The 20,858-nt window shown below is 45.5% G+C and overlaps 1 protein-coding gene across 14 annotated transcripts in view; it reads right to left on the bottom strand.

Moving 5' to 3' along the window:
• The window catches only part of PTPRS (protein tyrosine phosphatase receptor type S), a 671,876-nt gene that overhangs the window by 164,661 nt on the left and 486,357 nt on the right, over positions 1-20,858 (bottom strand). For 10 of the 14 annotated variants that reach the window (XM_069649333.1, XM_069649335.1, XM_069649332.1 and 7 more), the window contains exons 9-11: positions 18,679-18,812; positions 15,877-16,021; positions 876-1,181 (exon numbers count right to left, since the gene is read on the bottom strand). In XM_069649333.1, coding sequence (XP_069505434.1) covers positions 876-1,181; positions 15,877-16,021; positions 18,679-18,812 — 585 coding nt within the window. The remainder of the gene's footprint in view (positions 1-875; positions 1,182-15,876; positions 16,022-18,678; positions 18,813-20,858) is intronic. The other 4 variants (XM_069649341.1, XM_069649340.1, XM_069649344.1 and 1 more) reach the window with 1 other exon arrangement.

The following is a 20,858-nucleotide window of genomic DNA, read 5'->3' as shown; positions in this document are numbered from 1 at the left end:
CCGTGAAGAGTCATAGTACTAGACTATACTATCTGCTCACAGGAGCCACAAGACTCCTGCAGTGATCTCAGCCCTGGCTCTCCTATGCCAGTGCATGGGCAGTACTTGCCACAGCATGTGAGAAGAGATTGCATCGTTTCAGTCACACTCAGCAGGTAGCACGAAAGAGGTGCACCTTCCCCTATGCCACCTGATGAGAGAAGCTTTTTCTTCTTCCCCTTCATGCTGGCCCCCTTGCTCGCCTCAGCCTCCACCAGACCATTTTACAGTAGGTTGAGCATATAAGACACTCACTCCTTCCTGCACTATGGAAATGCCTTAATTGGGAAACAGCCATGGCTAAACACCCCGATATTAAGACCAGTTGTTGTCCCTCCCTAAGACCTCATTAGCACTCACTGTCAGCAAGTGCCAACAGTCAGATTACAGCTCTCTTTAATGAGGTTAACTGCATCACAATTCACCCAACCGTGCACTGCTTGTGCCAATGTCAGAGGTGCAATGGAGCCGGGTGACCAGGGAAGGATACGTATGGGGGAATGATTTAACCCCTACAAGGAAGAACACAAGTAACTGGAGTGGGTCGTAGTTACTGATAATCAGCATCAAAGCAATTCTCATGAACCTCCACTACATCCCATGCATCAGTGTGTGAACATACAGAAGAAGTGGTCCCCCAACTCAGAGTTATTAAAGCCAGGATATCCCACTCATTGATATACAATTCTAAAGTCTCTCATAGGACAAACTGCTTGTTGTACAGTCCCCTCCCACACACCCTGGGATCTCATGTTATAAAGGACTAGAGATAAAGAGGTTGCTTTAGACTAGTAGGGAGTGCCCACGTGTTCAAAGTGAGATACAAGAGGAATTACCATCTTCATCAGTGCGGACGATGATGGGCAGACTCTCGGGCCCCGATCCCACCTCTGTGTGCGCCGCCACGGTGATCCGGTAGTCGGTCCATTTTTCCAGTGATTCCAGCAGCACCTGGTGGGTGTCGGGTGATATTTGGGTCACCTCCTTGGGCTCGGTGTCTTCGGCATCCAGGGCTCTGTAGTGCACACTATATCCAGACAGGTCTCCATTTTGACTTGGTACTGGAGGTGGGCGCCAACTTACCAGAATGGCGGTGGACTTGGTGCTGACGCACTTTACGTCCTGAGGGGGGGCGGACGGCTCTGTTAAGGGAAAAGTTCAGAGGGAGCAGGGAAGTGGGGAAAAACAAAAAATGGGAAAGATAAAAAAAGAAAAGAAAAAGATAACAAAAACTCAAAATAAAATAAAAACATACAAAGGAATTCGGTTTAAGAAGGAAATTAAATCAAAAATTTAAACTGAAATTAAATTTAGGACACGGAACAGAAATATTGCAAATGATAACAAAAAAGACAAATCACAGTCTGGATTGAAAAGGAGCATTCGGGGGAGGGGGGATCGTTTGAAGTAAAGCATAAAAGCTTAACCCCTTCCTGCCCAGCCCATTAGCAGACACTTAAATCCTTTGCCTCAGTGGGAATTTAGCCGCTTCCATTAGGAGGAATGTATTCCCTACCCTTTGTAGGAGTTAACCCACCACCCTCTCCTTGACCAGCATTTAACAGTACTTGGTGGAACAGAAACCCCTAAATTTAGTGGACGATGCACCCCTTTAAATAGCGAGAGCATTGCCTCACTGAGATGGGAGTTTATTCTACCCCGTAAATTAGTTAGGGCCATCTTCCCTTTATTTATGTTTACTTTCAAACTACCCTTTGTGGGCTTTAAACTACTCCCATTTAATTGGGAGTTTGGCCCCATACCCTTGAAAAGAGTTATCCTTTCCCTTTGGGCAAAGAGGGGTTAATCCCCTTTTTTTCCTGAGCTGGAGCCATCTTAAGGATGCTAGTGGATCTAGGTTTATAAACTGGCCCCAAAACCCATGCACATGTTTCCTTACTGAGAGATTAAAAACCCTGTTTTAGTAGATAAACCCCTCTCCTTTTCACGCAAATTAATTAATATACTTTGAAAAAAGGTCTCTTTAATTTAGTTTGCCTCCTTCTAGTAGGTGTTAAGGCCAAATCAGGACTCCTACACCCAAAATCTGGCCCGTTGTAAATGACAAATCACCCAATCTCTCCAGAACCCCCAAAAGTTCCTGGATCCTCAACAAACCACTTATGTCCAAACTAATGAATAACATTCTCTAAGCATAACTTTCTTCTCAGGGTAAATTTTGGATGCACCCAGTGGATAACTGCCATCGCAAACCCCACCCTTATAATCTCTTGCCCTGGAATATCAGCATAAAAAGCCCCCGCTTCCTTATCTATAGAAGCACCCCTTTCTGCCTTTAACCAGTCAAGACCAACCTTATGCAGGACTTCCCGATCAAACGATGCACAAATTAAAGTCATGTTTTGCATACCGCTGGGCAAGAATAAACTACTGGGGGAAATCGGCTGAAAGCAGAACTGTGATCCTACACATGTCACACCCTGACAAAGATGCGGCTGCTACCCCCACACAACGGTGCAGAATTAAAGACTCATCATTGAGCCAAATACACAGCACTACCAGACAGATATATCTGGGTTATTAGGCCACAGACACAGCCTCTCTTGTGGACAGTTACCACACCCATATCCCCATCAGACTGATAAAGCCCCACATATGCTCCAAGATGCCACTGCCAGTTTTAGGAACAATGGCCAGTAGAAATAAATATGGCTCGACTAAATCCTTAACTCCTATCACGTGGGCGAATACATACAGACTCAAAAGGATAATTACAATTGCCTGTTCACCATATTTTAAAATCTTGGTTCTGGGAAAAGGCCAAAGATTGTGTTAGTGACTGGCCACATCAATCGCAGCACCACTTTTTAAATGGTAGGCATCAAGCACCATCACTGCACTAGACCTACTACCTGGCACCAGTCGCTGGCTGATCTGACACTCCAGTGGCCCATACTCTGATGGCCCCTCACCTCCGCTCCTACACCCATCATATTTGTGTTAAAAAGACACTTCATATTCCGGGGCTAGGGGCCATTACAAGGGATATACATTTAGTTCCTGGATTCAGGAGATTAATGTAAGCCCCTATAGTCCCTTGGCCATGCTATCCTATGCATCTGTGGCAACTTGTCACCACCCATCCCTTTCCCACTTGTCTCTATGTCCACACACCCCTCCTTCCTTCCTTCCTTCCTTCCTTCTGGCTGTAGCCTAAAAACATTTGCCAGTATTTTCTCACCTCTCCACACTTATTACCTAGTACCCCTCCCAAACAACTCCACACTTTCCCACAGATCACCTCTGAACACCCCTGTAATCTGCCCATTCATCAAGTGGCAAGTCTCTTTCCTACTCCCATACTGCTGCCTGTGCCCGACCCAAAGCCTACCCAACCCAGATCTTCCCCGTGCCAGACCCACCACACATTTGGGTATTGAAATACAATAAACACAAACGAAAACAAAATCAACTAGAACGTAAAGGGACCAAAAGAAACTGATTGGGGCAGAAATGTTAAAAAGAAAGAACTGAAAACAAGGAAGAAAAGAAAAGAAAAACATTGTTGTACCCCAGAGATCCCTCCTGTAACCTACCTTCAACAGGTCTACACTCTTACCCGTCAACTAGAGAAAGGAAGGTTAGAGGTCAGACACAGCTCCTGGGGTGGTCTTTTTGAAACTCTATAAACCCCGACAGTCTCCTTACTTGACCACTAGTACCACCCCTGAAAACAAGAGCACAATAGGCTCTTCTCCCCCCCCCACCAGACTTCTAAAACACTAACTGTAGACTGGTGGTGGCTGCATGGGCCTTTAATCCGTACTACCCACTTTTCCCCGTCACACATCAACATCTCCATTTTAACAATATCCTGTGGGCACCCAACCTGAAAATGGTAGGACGTCCTTAGAACCCACTCCACCCCCACCATCCCGTGGTTGAATAGGAGTGAATGCTGCCCTTTTAATCGTGCTGGGACCTCCTGCAGAGCTGGTCTGACCTCACCTGCCATGTCATCTTCTTGGGCTCACAGCAGCTGAACCTGCGGAAGGTGAACAGACAGCCTCCGCGGCTGAATGACCCCATGGCAAATGCTCCGGGAGAGACCACAGGAGCCTGCCCTCTGTGAGTATTGGTTTACCTCACCTCCTGGGAAGACTGACCCTTAGAAACCAAACCACACCCCAACAAGGATGGCTGCCATAGGATACTGGAAGAACAACACGCATGGGTTTCTGCTTCGACTTGACTCGCAATCCAGCCCAACCTGCACCCACACTCTGAGGCCGGGGGGAGGGGTAAGGTGAACAGTACCTGCGAAGACCAGAGAGCAAGGATCTTGCCACATCAAAGCTCAACCAGCCCTTTCCACAGTGGGGACCAAGCACAGGGATGTGGGAGAAGGTTGTGGGGGACGGGGGGAGCATACAGGAAAGGAGTGGAGGGTGCAGAGTGCTGGCAGGGTGGGCTGTGTTTGCGAATGTACCATTACTCACCTGCACTGCCTCTCATACAGGCTCACAGCTGACTGTCCAGGAAGTTAGAATGACCCTGACTGACTGCTTAGAATGAAGTATTTTTAACTCTTGCAGTACCACAGACTTTATAAGACCTCACTTCGGGAGCTTTCCAAAGGACTGTAGAAGGCAGCTGACTTGCGTTTTGGGTGAAGGGTGACCGCCAAATATCCCATTACAAAGAGGGTCAGGCATCTTTATAAAACTCTCCCAGGAACAGAACCCACACCACCCCCCCTCTGGTGAATAGAATGGTCACCTTAACAAGGCAACTTGTTAACTCTATCATACAGTAGCTCGGTGAAGGATGTTATAGTAACAACTTTCATATGCAGAAATGGCGCAGATTAATTTACAGTGCAAATGAATGCTGGCACAGGCTGGTAGGCGAGGACCGGGCAGGCATTAATGCAGAGCTACACCCATGGACATTATTTGGAAGCTTTAGCCTGATCCTGCCAGAATTGCATGGAAAGTCTATCTAATGCATTAAGCCGATTACATCCCTGGGACATAAATAAAAGGGAACCCCACATTGCCTGGGCTTCACCCCACGTCTCTGGTACTTGCAAGAGTTAAAATCCAACTACTTCAACAAGAAAATTATACTTTACCGTTATTTAAGTGAATTTTTAGATTTTTGGGAGTGCCACCTGCCGTAGTGCGGAGAAGGCGGAGCAGGGGCAGCGTGGCAGTGCGCTGGATGTTGCCGGTGTGTGCAAGTGTCAACCCGGGTAATGGTGCACGTGCGTGGCAGCAGAGATGGGGGTTACACACGGCGGCAAGCCTTGATGCAGACAGAAACTCGGACTGAGTAGAAACCATTCAGAGAAAGCAAGAGAGAGAGAGATACAGATAGACAGAAGGTGGCACAGCGTTGCCTTCCCTTTTGGGCATGCAGACAGACACAGACAGAGCAACGCGACAGACCAGGGAGCTTTGCACGGGCGGGCTTGGGAAGAGACGCTGCATTGGTTGTGGTGCGCGGTCTGCTGCGCGACGCTGGGATGAAGGTAGATATTGGAGAATACGCGGATCCCAAAGCTCCTCAGCCAAGAAGAAATGGCCGAGTGATTCGCTGAATCTCAGTAATGACAAATTGCGTCTTCCAAAGACAGCAATGCAGAAGAAACAGATTCCAAGTGTGCTGTACCTACTTAAACCTAAAAGAAAACTGCCAACCTGAAAACTGCGAGAGTCCTCTTTTCTAGTTTATTCTGGATCACCTACTAGTCAATTCTTTTTTAATAGCTTTTAGGAAAAACATTACGGCTCTGCCAAGGATTCATGTGTGCAGTGGGATCTAGAGGACAGGAGGCACGAGGTCTGGTTTACATTGGTCCTGTGTCTGCAACAAGCTTTTTCTCACGGTGGGTTTCGCTGTTCTGAGTGTTGGGAAGGCTCAGATGGATTAATTGGCAAAGGCCTGAGGGCTCTGCCAAGGCGGTGCTTGAAGCAGGAAGCATGCCTAGAACTGTTCCTCTGCGAAACAGGGTCAAAATGCAAAAAACACTGCACAAGGCCAAAGCATTGGCATCTTGGATACAAATAACTTCCCCATTTTGTATTTCTGGAAATCCGCCCTATCCATCCGATTACCGGTTACCTGGTTGGCTGTAAAGGATATTGCATTCAGTGTTTCTGGAAATCTGCATGCATTATTTTTAAATTCTGTTCCACCTTTATTTTAAGGGTGGCAATTGATCGAATGCATGGAGTCCATACTGCTACCGACATTTCTTTTGAATCTTGCTGCTGTACAATTTCTCCAAATGCACAAATGGGTCAATGTTGACCCTTCTGTGCATTACGTTTCAAAGGGGGTGATAAGGTGGGCATCAATGATAGCAACTTTTGATCCCCATTTAAATGTTGAAATACAAACTTTGTTTGCTGTATTAGAGGGAGGTACTTTTGCTTCCCTGCAGTACAGGAAAAAAAGTATTTAAAACGTCAAGGGCATTTTTTAAAGGTTTACCTACACCTCTTGGAGTCAGATTACAACTAGTGTTATAAATTGAGGCTTTTGTCCTAATAATGTGTCAGTAAATACTGCATGATGCATTCCTTCGGCCCATACTAAGGTAGGCGATATAAAAGGCAGCATTTCCAAATCCCACCTGTTTGTTCCAGCGTATGAGATGACTTTTTAACCCAGGAAAATCTTCACAAAAGTCAGGGGTCGTCTTATACGCCGGGTGTCGTCTTATAGGGTGGGTGCTGAAACTCGGTCTACATTTTAACTGGAAAAGTTGGGGGTTGTCTTATACGCCCAGTCGTCTTATACGCCGGAACATACGGTACTTCCGAGAGCCTTAGTCTGCCGTCTCTGTGCGACACATACTCAGATGATGTCTTTCTTTCAATTCATAGTGTAATGAATAAGGGGTCTGGCTTCCAGATGGCATAGATCATTTGCCAGGATAGGGAAGAAAAATAATCAAGAAGGCGAACTCTGCCAAGCCAGTGCAGACTTAACACAAGTTGGGGAAAGTATAGTCTGGCTCTAGCATGGGCAGATCTATTATTTCTGCTCTCCTCCCACCAGGAGGGACCCACATTTTTGGTTGTGTCATGAAAATGAAACTTATCTGATCATTTCCCTTATGCCCCGGAGCAGAATGGTGGCACAAAAAATAAAACAAAAGGCCACACGCAGAGAGGGTATTGGAGTTTGTGCCCTTGTCGCTAATGTCCAAAATGGGAATGGAATCGGGTACTCCCAAATGCGTGAAAATGAGGCAGCCATCTTGGAGTATTCAAGTCTTTCATGTGCACTGCATGGACAGACCAGTCGCAAACCATGCCTTTTTTTATTAATTGAATATTGTAGCATTCACTTAAGTCTCTATGCAGGGATTTTACGAATCATTCAAATATATATTTAAAATGAAAGTTATGAAAGTGAATTATACAGTGCGTGTATACCAACTGAAAAGAACTTGTTCAGTGTGAGTTCACTAAAACACACTGCCACGTATATCTTAAGCCAGCAGCCGAGGCAGATCTTGGTGCTAAGGGGGGCAGATAATAGGGCACCAGTTTGAGGCTGTGGGCGCACTGGGCACCCAGGGCGGAGCCGGGGTCCCCCTTACCACCCCACGGACTCTGACACTGATCTTTTAAGAGCCCACATATGAAACCTTAGTGTTTACACAAATGAGGATGCCACGTGGTTACGAATTGTGCAATCCTGTTTAAGTCCTTGGCATTAATGAGTGGGGCCAGTAGTAAGATAACCTTCTAAAATGTGCAACTTCCACCCAATGAGTGAGACACTATATGTCTGATTTCATAAAGAAGATATCGCAGCAACAAAGAGAAACGGTTCTTGTTCCAAAATGGCTGCCATTTTTTTGTAATGGCTCTGTGACGGCTGACCATCTTTGTGAGATGTCAGTCGTTCCAAGATGGCGGCCATTTTTTTGTAATGGCTCTGTGACAACTGACCATCTTTGTGAGATCTCAGTCGTTGAGAAACTCTTGCTTTACTTTCCGCTCTTGAAATGTATTCGAAGATTTTACTTATACTCACTAAGGATAAAAAGGGGGTGCTTCACAGTGACATTGAACGTACCAACACTTACACTTGACTTGTGTCATGGGCAAAGAACAACTATGTGCGTTGTGTCGGGGATATGGGATATATTTTGCTTAGCTCTTCAACACACTTCGTGTAACCTGGAGTCCTGCGTTTCTACTACAGAAACCATCTTACAATCAAAGCAATTGTTTGGCCGTCCTAAGGTTATTCAGAAGTAGGTACTCTATAGTTTTTGCCGCTGTGTTAGAACAATCACCCAATGATTTGGGCCCAGTCATATTGTTTGATGTCTGTCTTGTGTTTGCTCCCTTAAGCCTCAGGGTCAGTAGCGTGCATTATAAATATAATAAAGTAAAGGTGCAACTAACACCTTTTTGAAACTGCACATTGGGATATTTTTCATGAGAACGCTGGTCCAGCCTTTCAGTTGAATAAAGCGGATATATTTCAGTCATATTCGAATTCCATGCAGAGCTGTATGCGCAGGAGAGAGCAAACGCATCGAGAGGCCACCCCAATCAAAATGAAAGACACTTCCTATGCATTGACTAAGCAAGCAAAATGCTTCATGCAAGCGCTTCCCAAGTCATACCCAGGCTTGTATAGGGCACGGAAAGTGCAAGTAAGTTCAATAAACAGTCTGGAGGTATTTTATAAGCAGTTATCCAAATGCTTAGAGAATACATGGACTGCTATTATAAGAGAAATGCTTATCCCTGCTACTTTATTTGACCATTGCATCTGCTTGAGAAATGCTAAGCAAGCTTCTCCTGATCAAAGGTAGAAGGTCTCCAGACCCGCTTTTAAGCAATCCAAGCCTGTTCTTGCATTGGCTTCCTAAGCCAACATAAGCCCAGAGGCCATTCGAGCTGCAGCTGAAAATTCACTAAACAGGCAGCAGAAAACACAATGAACAATTCAGGCAGTCTCTCGGATATGGAGACACCGCTATGTGAGAGCCAGCATTCTGGGGAACCCCTGCATGCAAACTACTCCTACAGGGAAAGCTTCTCTCTGCACTTGATCCAGGACTGGATGCAAATTGCCCGTGCTCCCTTCGCCGCTTGACTTGTCCTGCTGCACACTCAGGCCCCAATGGCTGATCCTGGCTTCCTACTCAGGGTGCGCGCCTGCAGCCCACAGCATGGTAGAACACAGAGGAAGAAACGGGTGGAGTGAAGGGTTTCTGTAGTGCTCCCTTGGGTGGCTGCCAAGCTCCATGTCAGCAGGCTCAAGGTGTTCCATGTTTTTATTTAGAAGAGAAGTATTTACTGACGAGGTGTCAGGTGAAGTAACTTTAGATTCGACTCTCAAGTGCTTGAGGGCAGAATTACATGTTTTAGATCCTCACGGTCAACTTGGCGATTCCCTTCCATCCTTTGCTTACTTCTTTCTGCATTCCGTGGATTTCCATCTCTCCATTTGTGGCCACAGTAACTTCTTGTGAAGTCCTCCTGCCACTGAAACCCTTTCTGTGTTGCCCTAGTAGCCTATTTGGCTACCAGGGCAGGTGCTTTTTAAGCAACTCGTTTTGGTCCCACTGTGATTTCACCACCCTGTAAGGCTGCAGTGGAGTGGGCTGGTGATAGCTGTGTTTTAGTTTACTAACACCAATGCGCGTATAGCCCTTCTTAGTGCGTTGGTTTCCTCAATACCCACTTATAGTGGCAATTGATGTACTAATGTTCTTTTTTTATTCCTTCACCCAGACATTTTGTTTATGGCCATTCCTTCGTTTATGTGGACGATGAGGCAGGCTTATAACGGCAGCTGTGCCGACACTGGCTCAATGGGATGTGGATGAAACTGGGCCAGCTTGGTTTCCAGCTCCAGGAATGGCAAATACACAGCCAGTGTCTTTGGTGCTTTTCAGACCCAGCACGATTGGTTGTCCACGAAACCATTGCTGGTCGGCTGTGCGACTGGTGTACTGCCTTAGCCAGCCCTTGTGAGGGATAGGATATGATATGTCATTTATAACGTGCCTACACAAGACGCAATGGGAATGGTTATCAGTGGGAGACTCTGTGCCTACCTCAGATTCTTACTATAACTCTAGGGAGACACTTTGCTGGAATATGGGCTTCTGTGAAGGGTCTTACCCTGGCCAGGCTGGTGGGGGCCATACTGACTGACCCCTGAATTCTGCTCCTGCCTTGCTGTTTGGAGATCTTGTGCTGGACTCCCTTCCGTCCCCCTTGCTGGCTGGACTGGCTGCTCTTTGCTGAACATGTTCCCGTCCTTTTGCTGGGCTGCTTCTCAGCTAAATCCTCCTGTCTCGAGTGCCTTGAGGTAGAGAGTCTTCCTGATCTGGACAGACCCAAAGCGTCAGTGGCTTCATGCTGCTCAGCGTTGGGCTGACCTGGGTCTCCTCCCATCACTCCTCCCGAGATGGAAATAATTCTTGTTGGCTGTATGTCACTTCCTGCAGAGGCTCACCCACAATTGTCTTACAAGTATGGCCTTAAGCTAATGTAGTTCGGCCCACCACAGTGAGATTAGCATCTGTAAATGCCCACGCAGCGCTGCTGAGTGGGCATTTACAGATTTTGGGTAGGCCTTGCCCGCTCAGGATCTACTCGATCTACGCTTTTGCCTTCCTGCCCCCTTTGGTGAACCAAAACCATTGGGTGGGTTCCTCAATCCTCCTGGTGCTGTCTTCTTCGCTCTGTTGCTTCTTTCTGTCCATTCAGTTGTCTGGGCTCCTGCTGGCCGTGGGTTCAAGTCCCTTTGTCTTGAAGAGGTCAACTTCTGCGAGCCGGACCTAAAAAAAAAAACACATGTACTTACTGGGTTTCTCCTGCCATTTCTCAACCTAATCCACCATGACCTGCCCCATTGGCATGTCCCTGGGCCCAAGAGTCCTGAGATATTCTTCAGTTTTGTATTCAGGGGTCCTCGGAGGGTGTGGGCATAGGGTTTCTCAGCACCCCTGCAACCATATTTGGTCATTGACTTGCACTGGACCTCCATCTGCTCTGCTTACATCCCTCTCCGATGGCCGAGGTCTTGGCCCTGCAGCTGAAGCTCTTCTTGGGGGTCCTCGGTTGTTCCCTGGGCTTAGATGCTTCTTTTGCTGCACTTGTGGGGTAGAACTGATACTTACCTGACTATCTCATAACATTGGCGTTCCTATGGTATTTGTCCCAATGTTTTCTAAGGACAACCCTTTCACAAACCTTTGAACTGTACTGCAAACTAACTGATAACGAGTACTTACGTTGACCTTGGTGGTTTTCTAACCACCTCAAACCGTTCTTTTTCAAGAGGATAACAGTGGAAACTTTATCACATATTTTGCTACTGTAAAGTGCATCTAAAGGTTAACTGGAACCTATTTTAGGCCACTACATTGCATCTACTTTTACTTGAGTTTAGGGTGGCCCTCTTGGCCTGGTTTCTAATGGTTTCCACTCCCTCGATGTCATGCAGTTTATGCGCCTTATTTGCATTGGCATTTTTCCTTTTACGCATCTGGCATTTTTCCTTTTGGGCATCTGGCATTTTTCCTTTTGGGCATCTGGCATTTTTCCTTTTAGGCATCTGGCATTTTTCCTTTTAGGCATCCATGTCCAATAATGGGTTAGAGGCTGCAGGGAACATGCACTAGCATGGTGATTACAGGATAGGAGTATGTTCTTAGCTTTCTCTTTAGGAATCCCTGTTTTCCCCACCCCTTAGGTTTATAGGGTTTTGATAGGTAAGAATTGGTGTAGTAACATTGTGTAAGACTACTGAACATGTGTCCTCTAGGTATTAGGTAACGCACCTTTTGGTATAGGTCTGTACTACACAAGTTGGTAGTGTGACTGAGCAGCCAGGCCTATCTTAAGAGGGGTAAATGTGAGCTGTAGCGCTGTAGCAATTGAAATCCGTAAATACAAGTAGCCAAGTAACAATTACACTCAAGGTTTCAGTTATAGTTTATTTAACATACATTTTTAAGTAAGAGTTCTTTAAAAAGCACAAGATATGTAGCAATCAAATATACTTTAAAAATACTTTTCCAGAATCAGCACAAATTAATGCATACTCTTTGGATATGCTTTTACACACTTCCTACACCCAGAGTTGATTTCATTCACAAGGACAGTAATGGCATTTATAGATCACTAGTTCTACCTTGCAGATTCTGATGTTGCAGGTTCTCAATATGTGTGAGGACAATTAAATCTCCCAATTAAATCTAGACAGCCTTCCCCAGCAGTAACAGTCTAAAGCAAGTTACCACCTCTGAGGGACAGAAACATCAAAGTCAATGGACTAGAAGAGTCTGCAGGGGGCAATGACAGCCAAAGTCATTTGGACCACAGTCTATGGAGCGGAGGCACTTCTTAGATTAAAAGTATTGCACAAAGTTAGAGAGTTTGTAGAAAAATCACTTGTAGGGTTATAATCTGTTAAGCCTGTGAAAAGCAGAGTTGGAATCAACTCTAAAGGTAAACCAATGCAAGTCTCAACTGAGAAGAGCACAGCTAAAGAGACAATGAGGAAAGTACCTCAAGCCTCAACAGTACCTCTGGTTTGAAGAAGAGTGGTCCAGCTGGATTCTGTCCTGTTGCAGCGGTGCAGACCCTGGGTTCCTGATCCTCAGCTGTGAGGACAAGAGGGAGGATGTCTGGAGGGCTCCTGCGGAACCTAGTTGAAGGTCGTCGGCAGCTACAGGCGCTTTTTCGAATCAGTGGCACTTTGCGGTTTCAGCGCTCGGTAAACAGCACCATTGCGGATCTCGGATACTAGTTGGGCTTTCTTCACTCCTTGGGTCCTGCACTCAGATCGTACTGCTTCTAGAGGGTCCTTAGGAGACTCCTGAAGCTTCTGGTCGGATTGCAGACGTTGCACTCAACTATGGATTTCTTGATCCCTGGCACTCGGTTCCTGCAGAAGCGAAGAAGTACAACCAATCAGGGAAGATGGTCCAGTGGAGTTCGCCTCAGGGTTAGTTGGTCCGACTAACCCAAGGGAAGAAGTTGTCCCTTCCGGAGCTTCTCTTGTCGATTAGCAAAAGGAGTTTCAGCACAGCAGCATGGATTCACCAGGCAATTCAAAGTTCCAAGAGGATGCAGCAAGCTTCGAACACGGTTTCTTCACTGGGTGTTGACTTTGCCTCTAGTCCCAAATCCCTCACCTTTTAAGCAGGTTTCTCCCATTCATGCACAGCCTAGGCTGCCAATCACACAGCAGGGTGGCTGTCCTTAAGGACTGGCTGCATTCATGCATTCCTTAGACAAAGGACAGGGGAGTTTCGGGAACCTCCCTCACATCCTGCCTTTCCAGACACACTGGAGCCAGAGGTGGGCTTCAGGGCTGAAGCCTGGCAAAGGCGAAATGAATAAAGGGCCCAACTCGGCCTCGACGCACAGAGTAAAACCCAAGAAAGACTTCACAAACACGAGATCAGGGCCATTTGACAAAATGGTCGCCGATGGGTGCTATTCTGCAGATGAGGGCTCAGCCTGCGGTAGAAAAGCACAATGGTAAGAAATTTAAACCACTGCCACCAGCCATTTAAAGTAGTAAGGGTAACAAAACATTTTTACATGAGAGAGTAGGATAAGGGGCTACTAGATAACCCCCCAGCACTCCACGTAAGATGGAGTGTGCTGGGCCTACAAAGAGAAAAGGTAAGTAAAGTCAATTTCACTTTACTATTTTTGGGAACGGTAGTTCACACAAGAAAAGGTATTTAAACCCTAGGAGAAATCTAAAGGATTTCTCTGCGACACTGCACTGAAGGTGCTGTTTGTCACCATACAAAAAGTAGATGGCTATGGAGTTCGTCTCACTCACTCAAGGGTTAACATTAAAAAGTCCTAAAGTCCAGCAAAAGAGATGGGGTTCTCTACGGTTGAAGGGAATTGGCACAGAAATGAGAATTCTCCCTAACACGAGTAGGGTTTGTCATCAAGTATATGACTTACACTAGCTTAGGAGATAGGAGTGGGACGTGCCTATGCCGAGGCCGCTTTACTGTTTGTTTACATATATTGTTTTTCCTGTGCGTTGCGTTTGGCTCTGAAATACTTATTTTAACTTATAGTAGCTATAATAAAGAGTGTATTTTTGTTATGGTATCTGATGGGTTGCTATCTGATCTACTAACCTTCTGCTTTTCCGTGAGTGAAGCCAACACTGCTCTGAAACTGCTTACCCGATAAAGTGATTTTCATCTATTTCGTGGTCTGAATCCTGTGTAGCCTTAAGATAAATGTTCGAACACACACCAGCAGTGTGGTCAGATCTCTCTAAATGAAGAGACTGGAACTTGCAATGATGTATTTGACTGTAACGCTTGCTAGCAGGTCATACTTAATACAAATCAAGCTTTCCATGGGCACCAGGCGCTCTTTCACACCCAGCACTGCAGTAGGATATGAATTACGGCAGCAGAGTGTATTGGACCTTCCAAGCGTTTGGGGGCAGGTTAAACATATGGGCAGAGGTTAGGAAGGTTACCGGTGACAACAGAAGCATGTGCTCTGATGTGTGCTGAGCTCCTGCCTCTAAATGGGGACATATGAACAGCAACGGGTGGGGGGGAATCTTGCTTTTATCGTATCACAGGATTGGGAGTTCAGGTTTGTTGGACTATCTGTGGTCTTATGTCTGGACTGTGGGGAATACCGATCCAAAAGGAACAACATAGCAATTTCCACCCACTGGAGAAAGCAAAGACTTGGAGTGGTGGAAGGGGAGACACAGATGTGCACGTGGATGTCGTCCGCTTTGTGGGACTGGGGGTGCAAGCTCTGGCCACCTAGAGAGTTGGAATGGTAACCTTTGGATACTGCAAGGATTGCAAATAAGACTAATGACCCTTGGGGGAAGGAGAGGGATGAGATCGACTCTTGAGTTTGTGTGAAGAAAGCAACAATGGGGGGCTCCTGGCCAGGTGAACATGACACAGATTTCACAGGCTGCCGCCACAATGACTATTCACAAACGGTGGTGAGAGGGTGGAGTGGGAAGGATCGTGATGGTAGAAAGGTACAGTAGTGGTGGTGCTGGTGTTAGGGAGGGCAGTGCTCGCGATTGGCAAGAGGAAGGTGCTGGTAAAGACAGTGGTGGTTGTTTAATGGCACCACCGCAAGGTGGTGCCAGGTTATTACCAAATCTGTGCATTATCATCTACCCACTCCCAAATCCCCTCTTCAGCTCCCAAGAACTCTGCCCTTGCTATGTAGGGAACTACAAGACCCATTTCTGATGTCAACCATTTCACTAAATGCTGTACCAGAGCACTTGATGCTCCAGTATCCTTCAAGTGACCACGTCAAAGCGCTCTGCAGGTTCCAGATTCACTTGCTGCTGGCACCAAAGCGGTGCCGCACTGCATTAGGGGTCGGTTCATTTCCATCTGTGAGTGGGAGGTGCTGATCAAGACCCCCAAATGAGAGGAAGCTTCATAACCAGGGCGTCAGAGTTGCTAAAATAGCCTGCAATGCGCCATCATGCCTTCTAGTGAAGGGCTGAATGCTGCCCGCCATCACTTGTCCCCCTTGGGCTTAAACGCAAGTCTAAGATATGCAGGGCTTTAGACAATAAATTAATTATGCAAGGCTCAGAAGACAGGTAGTACTGGCTCCTTTTGCCCAGGCAGGGAAACAAAAATGGACAGATCATATTTTTCAACTCTTAACTAGATATTTCTGACCAAGTTCTATTATGCTCAAATTTCCCTCCCACCAAATCCACACTACACCAAACACCTGTTGTACTAAGAGAGAAAATTGAGCTGTTCAATGCCATCCCCGCTGCTTAAAGCCGCTCCCCACGTCCCACAGAGAAGACTGGAAAAGGAAAGACACCTACTAGACTGAAGGGTTTTCTCCCTGATCTCAGCAGTCGCAGCTCCCAGGCCCTGCAGCGAGCGGGCTGCAAGGTGGAAGGAATACTCTGTGTTCGGTTTCAGACCATCCACCGTATACGAGGTCACCGGATCAAAGGTTTTCGACATCTGAGGGAAAGAGGCAATAAAAAGACGACTATGGTCACCGCTTGAAAGATAACTTGGCCAGGGTCGACGATATGTGCAAAAAGGAGAAATACATGGTGGAAGAACGCTTGTGCTGCCACGAAAAAGCAAGCGACTTCTACCAGGGCTTTGCTCGTTGATGCGCCGAATCGAAAAAATCCAGTCAGACTCAGGCATGCCACAATGAATATGTATGAGCAAATTTACATTTAAAGCATTTGAGCGAAGATTCTTTGCATATTTGTTCTTCATTCTGAAAACCAGACTTCATTTGAATAACGAATAGGTTGCAGAGCCTGGACCTTGAATATACATCCTCTGCCAGTAGTACCTTCTCTGCAAAACCATTGGGGAAAATTACTCACAACAGACTTGCTCCATTGCCATGCATGCACTATTTGGGGGAAAGTCCACCTATACGCAAAAACACATACATGTAATACCAAAGGGAAACTACACAAAGGCCCAACAGCTTCTCTCCACACATCAATCAAATACCATTACATGCAAAGTACATCTAGACCCACAAGACTCACTCAATGAGTTTACTACTGCAGGCCATGCACATCTAGATCCAATAGCCTGCCTTCACACTACATGCAGTTACTACTAATGGTAAGGTACACCAAGGTGAACAGATGGTCTTCATGTACAGGGTTAGAAATCCAGGGGCTCTGGGAGCCATTTAGCTCCTGCTTATAGCCTAGAGGAACCTGGTTAGCTTGACACCAACAGCTACCAGGGGCTGGATTTGGCTCCCCAGGTCAACCGATGCTGAACAAACACACCCATGTGAATTTGATTCTGTAAATAAACATTTGGACACATCTATGTGACATTTAACTCTCAAGGGGTCATAAATAATGGACAAAATGACATGTGTGTATCTTATGTGGCAGTTAGAATTGCGGAACGCTATGTTCTGGCTCCTGGTTCCCCAGTGGTAGCTCCTGGTTACTGGTGAATTTTGGATACCAAAGAGCTGCTTTTAGCTCCTGCTTATCCAATCTTAATTTTGATCCCTGCATTTACCACAACATGCAAAGTACACCTAGAACCAAAAGCTTCACTCCATGCATGTACTTCTATATACAATGTATACCTTGACACAATATCCTCCTTTCTTACATCATGCATGTATTATTTCAGCGAAGGTCAACTAAGACCAAGAGCCTCTCTCCATAAAACATGCATATACTACGACATGCAAAGTACACACATATCACAAATGGCTTGCTCCATACCTAGAACATGAGTATACAACTAAAGGCAAAGTACACGTAAGGCTGATAGCTTGCCTCCATACCACATGCATGTGCTACTAAAGGGGAAATGCACCAGGTCCAACAGCCTACCTTCATCAAAACATGCATATACTACTACAAAGTACATCTAGACCTAACGGCTTGGCCACACTGCAGACCAGTATTATTAAAAGGGAGGCTACACCTAGAGCCAACAACTTCTCTCCATAAGTCATGCATTTACGTACTCCAAGATTCAACTCCTCGTTCCGCTTGCTTTATTAATTATTGTATTCATTACAGCTATTTGGGTAAGCAAAAACCTTGCCCTCAAGGGTTTCCGGAGTGCTGTTCCACAAGATACAAATGTACATAACGCCAGCAAAATCGGCCTAAAATGAAAAAATAAATCCACTTCTCCAATTCATAAAACATTTCACAAATAGAACGCTACAGTGGTGTATTGCTGAATGGAAAGTACTCATGGATATTGAGGCATGCGTTTACAAAAGTGAAAATACACCTGGACCCACAACCACCTTCCCATTGCCAATTCAAGGACTACTATAGGGAATGTACACAGGCACTAGAACCACGTCTACATATGCATGAAATGGTCAAGGGAAAGTTCATTGGTACCCTGCAGTCTTGTTCCTGACCCGCTCCTTGTATATCAGCCGGATCCAGTACAATGGCGTTCCACATCAACTTCACCCATTGTTAAAAGCAATATACCCATGCACACTACAGCTACTTCCTGTACCATCCAAGCTCTCCCTGGTGCCAACCAGGCTATTCCAATAACATCCTCATGGTTTTGAAGGAGAAACAACCATGATCTCCTGAAACATGTTGGGAGATGTGCATTTAAGAGACTATGAACAGCAAGTCATGCTCCTTCCACTCCTTCCTGGCTCTCGTTGTTCTAACGAAGACTGTGGAAGCGGAGGGCAATGCTTTGTTACTTGTGTAAATAAAAGCGAAAAAGGGTGAGGTTAATAGTGCTTCTGGGGGTGGTGATTCACAGCATTAACAGAGCATAGGGCGTTGGGACTTAGGGCCAAGAAACAGGCTAACAGGTTGGTAACAGGAGGAGGTTCGAGGTGTAAGGGAGGATCATTCCAGACACAACTGTGAACTGCAGCATTCCCTGCATGCCTTTCTCTTCATTTCCATCCCGGGGTACCTGATGCCTTTTCACAGTGTATCCTATTTACAACATCTCCCTTTCCTTGGCCCACTCTATTCCATTCATTCCGCTCCTTCTCGCATCACCACGCCTTCTGGTCTGCCTGATGCCGTTCCTCCTTGCCACGCTACCATGCCTTTGGGCGTCCCTGCCCAGCCTCCTCCTTCCCATGCTTCAAGGTACTCTAGCCTCCATGATAATCTTACCTCCTTGCCGTGTGCACCTTCCTTGTAGTAAAGTTCATAAGCAACAATGCTCTCCTGTCGCGGTGGACTCCACGTCAGCACAATGCTTGTCTCGGTTTTAGCTTCTGCTCTGAAGTTCATCGGCTGACCCGGAACTGACACGACAAATACAAAAGTGGGGAAGAAGACGAGAGGAAAACAAATCCATGGTTAATTTTTTCTGTCTGGGAAGCATGTGCCAGGGCCCTGATGAGATGGAGTGGGCACATGCCTGGCATTGCAAAGGACACGGGCACCTTCAATAACCTCCCACGAAGTCCACCCTGGAGATGGAGATGGTTGGGAAAGATTTTTCTTGACGCTGCTTTTCCTCCAGAGCCATCACTGGGACACCCTACTTTTTGTTATTGTGTTGAACATTTCCTGACTTTCGGGTGGAAAGTGAAGCCTTTTCACCTTTTCAATTCTGGTATTTAGGATTGTGGTTTTAATAGAGTTCATTTAGTCATTTCAGGATTCATTAGCAAACATTTTATATTTGCTCGTACTGCATGTTATACTTTATTTTACTGAGATTTATTTACCTATTGTACAGCGCTCTGATGCACTATGTGTCTCGTTCGCGCTATATAAAAATATTAAATAAATTAATAAAATACCTTGCTGAGAGCATCTGTTTTGGGGACACTGACCAGGCTATACGGCTATAAGTAAAGTAAAATTGACTGTTTATTTTTTCTGCACAAGTCACCTTAAGTGAGGTGTGGTAGGGACACGCGGTCCTTTTAACTCCGTGGTTACTTGCATGATGTGTCCAGGATGGGCTGGTGGCAGCAGATCATTTTTGTAGTGGTTTCTTTTTTATAGCCTTGTGCGCTTTTGCTTTTTCCTGACAACCCTTGCCATTTTAAATGTTGAGAGCATCCGTTAAAGACTTCACTCGTTTACAGAATTTTGGAACACTTGCAAACCACCCGCTGGCGCAAGCCAACACATGTTCAATCTTCCTAAAGAGTCGCCTAGCCTCGCGGAAAGACTTTTATTGGGACCTGCGACCTGGGCACTACGACCCTTCTTTGCTAGCTAGGGATGGATTTCTTATGGATGGTACCTTCTGTCTAAGGTTTTGAATGGTTTTTGCTAACTGCTTTATTTTTAATCTATTAGGATCTCAAAGTATTGACTACTTACTTGGTTCGATTTCTTTATTCGCTTGCTTAGTTACAGAATATTGAAAAGTGATTCTAACTGTATTTAAAAGTGAAGTGTTAGAGCTCTTACCAAGGTGAACCTGTATATAATGGTATTGTATATTGCAGTGTTACTTACCTGTGGTTTTCCACTGATAAGAGTTTGTCTAAGGCCTACATAAACAACTATTTTTATATATTCTTCCTTAAATGTATTAAGAGTGCTCTGTGTGTGCTTAACTGAACTCTTCGCCACTCTCATGCCCTCCTAAGCCTAAGCCATGCTGTTCAGTCGCACTACCCAGATGGAGCTTTGCTAGACATTAGTGTTTGTCCCTGTCTATCAGAATAGGGTGGGCGCTCAGAATCGGTCAAGAGGGCCGATTCTTCATATCCATTTTAACAGGGATATCTGTGAGACAATCCAACACCCTTAAAACACATGAGACAACACTTTGGAAGGCAAAGGCAACAATACTGGATGCCGCTTCGAAATTAAGGAGAAAGTTTAAGAAAAGTTTGCTCTTCTTGGGTAATTAGCTTATAATGTCTGTAGGATACATGTAAGTAGATTTATGAGCCTGTATTGATTACAACAATAAGGAATGGTTTTTAAATAGGGTTGGTTTTCCTTTTTTATATTAAGTTTAGAGTTTGAGAATTTTGTTTTTTATGTGGTTTTAGGATTCATAAATGGATTAATATATATTTATACATTTGATGTGCAATATGTTTGATAGATAAAATTCCAAATAAATGTACTACTTAATATTTTGGCGATGGGAGGAAGGCAGGAAAAAAATAACAGCGGTTCACCTAGTGTCTAATGAAATGGGCCCCAAGTTACGAGTACCACTCTGTATTACCAATGGTGTATTTTTGTTGGAAAAAATGACCACACAGGGTTAGATCCACTCCCACAGATTAAATTGCAAGGCAGATCTAAAAACTATACTTCTAAGCATGTCACAATAAGGCCAGCTGCAAAGAATCAGCTTCTGGGAATCGCAC

The sequence above is a fragment of the Ambystoma mexicanum genome, chromosome 1p (assembly GCF_040938575.1).
Source record: "Ambystoma mexicanum isolate Mex_15411 chromosome 1p, UKY_AmexF1_1, whole genome shotgun sequence".
Classification (NCBI taxonomy): domain Eukaryota; kingdom Metazoa; phylum Chordata; class Amphibia; order Caudata; family Ambystomatidae; genus Ambystoma; species Ambystoma mexicanum.
The sequence above is the reverse complement of the archived record's forward strand: the minus strand, read 5'-3'. Positions and strand labels throughout refer to the sequence as shown.